The 3,614-nt window shown below is 40.9% G+C and overlaps 1 protein-coding gene across 1 annotated transcript; it reads right to left on the reverse strand.

Annotated features, from left to right (window-relative positions):
• Positions 1–680: 680 nt before the first annotated feature.
• On the reverse strand, positions 681–1,430 carry LOC149250517 (uncharacterized). Its single transcript, XM_089453683.1, has one exon. The coding sequence runs from the start codon at positions 1,428–1,430 to the stop codon at positions 681–683; it is 750 nt and encodes a 249-aa protein (XP_089309809.1).
• Between the last annotated feature and the right edge of the window lie 2,184 nt (positions 1,431–3,614).

Raw genomic sequence — 3,614 nt, forward strand, 5'->3', positions numbered from 1 at the left:
TACAAAAACCAAAAATAGAAGGATACTAAAAAAACAAAACAAAAAGAAATAAAAATACTAAGTGAAAGTGAAAAAGAAAAATAAGAAGCAGCAGACAGACTTATGTATGTGGCACGAGGCACGTTCCGACCTACTGAAAATAATGTTTGAGATCTTGGTCGTTGACAGGAATATTGTTAATACTCTTGTCAAGTGATTATAGACGGTACATGTAAGGGCCAATCTTCTCGTGGACTGTGTACGGACCAATCCACATGGACTAAAACTTCATATGCTTGCCTTTGTCCTCATGGGGTTTATCCCATTTCAAGCCTAAGTCACCAACACTGAAGTTAGCTTTCCTTGCAGAGTTCTTGTCAAACCATCTCTTGATACATTTCTTGTCGAGTGTAAAATTTTGTTTTTATTTCATACTTTCTTCCTGCAACCTATGAAGTATATCCATCCTACATTGAACTAACAGACAAGACTTGCCTTCAGATTCTTGAGGCAACTGAAGTGCAGGCAAGTAGATTTTGGGCGGTGGGATGGATTCTTTATGATAGACAAGATGTATGGTGAGGTATTCAGAGAGGGTTTGGGTGTTACGCGGTTAGCCCATAAAGCATTCATCAAGGTAGAGTGCTAGTTACACTACTCAGAGTAAACTGTATTTTTTATTATACAGATAAGGTTTTTGTTCATGGATTCTGCAAGACCGTTTCTCTGTGGGTAGTAGTTGATGAATGTTTCAACACAATACCATTTTGCAATGAAAAATCATAAAGCTTAAAAGATGAAAAGTAAGTTGCATTTTCAAATACAAGTGATACCGAAACGCTAAAGCGTGAGATGATGTTCTGATGGAGGAAGTCGATGACTTCCTGGTCATTCTCTTGCTTGAGCGGAACTGCTTTTGTCCACCGCGTGAGGTAATCAGTTGCTGTCAAAATGTAGTGGTGTTGTTTTGACGAATGCGGTAAAATTTCCCTGATGATGTACAGAACCCATTGTTGGAATGGTTCAGTGACTGCAACAGGGTGTAGTGGGACTACTGACCTTTGCGTTCTGTCGGTGCAACAGTGACAGACCGGGAACTTGCAGACGTAAGCATGTGCATCCTTGAATAATGTGGGCCAGTATAAATCGACTCGCATAACTTTGTGTGTAGTGGTATTTCCCGCAAAGTGACCCCCGACTAGTCCATCATGCAGATCTTGTAGAACATTCTCTGATTCATGTGCCTCTAGGCACCTATGCAAGATTCCATTACTGTGCTTTCTATAAAGCACATCGTGCACCAACTGAGAGGCTAAAGCTTTGAGGCGCAGTGCCCTCTTCTTTATGATGGAAAAGTGAGAGGGTATGGTGCCATGCTCAAGGTATTGGCGCACATCATCATACCAAGAGTTTTCACATTCAGTGGGTGGTGCTTGCACTATATCATACATTTCAATTTACTTCTCTCAAATGGTGAGCTCTGCTTCTTCCTCCTGTGTGTGTACTTCCTCAATTGCGAGTTTGCAGAGACCATGACCCTTGACAGTGTGAACTGGCTTAAAGTCAAGATCATACTCTTACAATCCTGTCATCTAGTTCGCATGTCGTTCACCCAGGTCTTGTTGTACAAGCAGTGAGCATATTGTTGGGTGAGGCACAAAGACTATGGAATGGTTCTTTAGCAAGTAGGATCTGAAGTGTTTCACCGCCTTGTATACTGCATATGCTTGTTTGTCAATGGCGAGGTAGTTGATTTCGGGTCCCTACATTCTTGCAATCATGAAGGAGATGGGACATTCGTCGTTCAGTTCATCCTTTTGAGTGAATACTGCAGGGAGCGAGTTGTCGAAGGCGAAGGTGTATAGTAGGAAGTCTTTGTTGAAATCTGAGCTCTAGAGTGCATGTGCTTCTACAATAGGCTGCTTTATATGGGTGAATGCATATTTTTCCCTCTAGCCCTAGTTGTAGACTGCATCCTTCTTGATCATGTCTTTCATTGGTTTTACTATCTACACATAGTTCGAAATGAACTTCCGTAGGAAGTTTATCTTTGCCAAGAAGAACTGCATTGTTTTCTTGTTGGCTGGGTGAAGGATCTGTTTGCCAAGAAGAACTGCATTTTTTTCTTGTTGGCTGGGTGAATGATATATGTAATAGTCCAAACTTGTTCTAGATTAACCTTGATCTTGCTTTTGGCAACAATGTGCCCAAGGATGTTCCCCTCAGACATTGCAAATATGCTCTTTTTGGGATTCAAGGAAATTTTCTGGCATCGCTCAAAAAATTTCTTCAGATGGTGTATTTGGTCTTCCCATTTTCTTGAAAACACAATCACATCATCAAGATACACCACTACTCTATGTCTGATGTGTCCACGAAAGCAATTTCCATGGTGCGTTGAAAGGTTGCGCCTGCATTCACGAGCCCAGATGGCATTCGCATGTATGCAAACGTACCCCACTTGGTATGAAAGGTAGTTTTGAGTCAATTAGGTTCCGCTAAGAGAACATGATTATATCCTGAAAGCCCATCAAGTAAGGAAAACATTTGTGCGCAAGATATTGTTTGCAAAATGTGCTCCATAGACAACACATGGTAGTTGTCTTTGTCCGAGGCATGGTTCAAGTTCCAGAAATCAACACACAAGGGGATTTCCTCGGACTTCTTACGTGCAGGAACCAGGTTTGAAACCCTTACAGAATGATGAATTGTATATGATCTGTGCATCCAACAACTTGGTGAGCTCTTGCTGTATGAGGGGTTCAAGTGACAGATGTACTTTCCTCAACTTTTGTTGATATGGCTTGACCCCTTCTTTGATCAGAATGATGTGTTGATTATCCGCGTGTTGTAAGTTTTTAGTTTATCATATGTCCACGCGAGAACATTGCGGTATTGTTTGAACAAGCGGACAAAGTCTTGTCACTCCTGCCGCGTGCAACATGTACCAATATTGATGAACTTCAAATCTTGTTTTGTTCCCAAGTTAATCAGTTCATGCATCATGGTAGAGCTATGGGTTATGCTGTTCCTTGGCCCTTGAAATAATTCTTGCAAGTCATAGAGTTTTTCCAAAGATACCACACCTTTAGGGATGAGGTGGCCTTTCTTGTTATCTACCCTAGCTTTCAAAGATCACTCGTTCTCATCTTCATGTATCACTGCAACCTTGAAGGTATCAGCGTTGGGCATGAAATGCAGTATCTGTTGATCATAATCAAACATGTGAAAATTAGTTATGTTATCCAGGATAAATGGTCTAAACAAAATTTCAACAGTAAATCTATCCCTCAGCGGTGACATTCTAGAAGCTGCATTTGTCAAAGAATTGGTAACTGAATTACACGTTCTTGGTATAGTCATGATATTAAATGCTTGGAAGTTAGAGATCACTCGACATATCTCTTGCTGGTAACTTTTTAGATGAGGTGATAAATAGTGAATGGTGTTATGTACCTGTCGTATCACTATTTCTGAACCACCTACCACTTTGAGTGCGACCGTTGAGGCTAATGGATTTTTGCAAGCCCAACATGAGTGCTTCATATTCAACTATGTTGTTCGTGCACTTGAACTCCAAGCAGATCGAAATCAAATGCTTCCTATTTTTGGGGTCAATCAAGACATTCTCAGTT

This window comes from Pinus tabuliformis, chromosome 7, assembly GCF_031772625.1.
Source record: "Pinus tabuliformis cultivar Carrire ecotype Pingquan chromosome 7, CPIR1, whole genome shotgun sequence".
NCBI classification, from domain to species: domain Eukaryota; kingdom Viridiplantae; phylum Streptophyta; class Pinopsida; order Pinales; family Pinaceae; genus Pinus; species Pinus tabuliformis.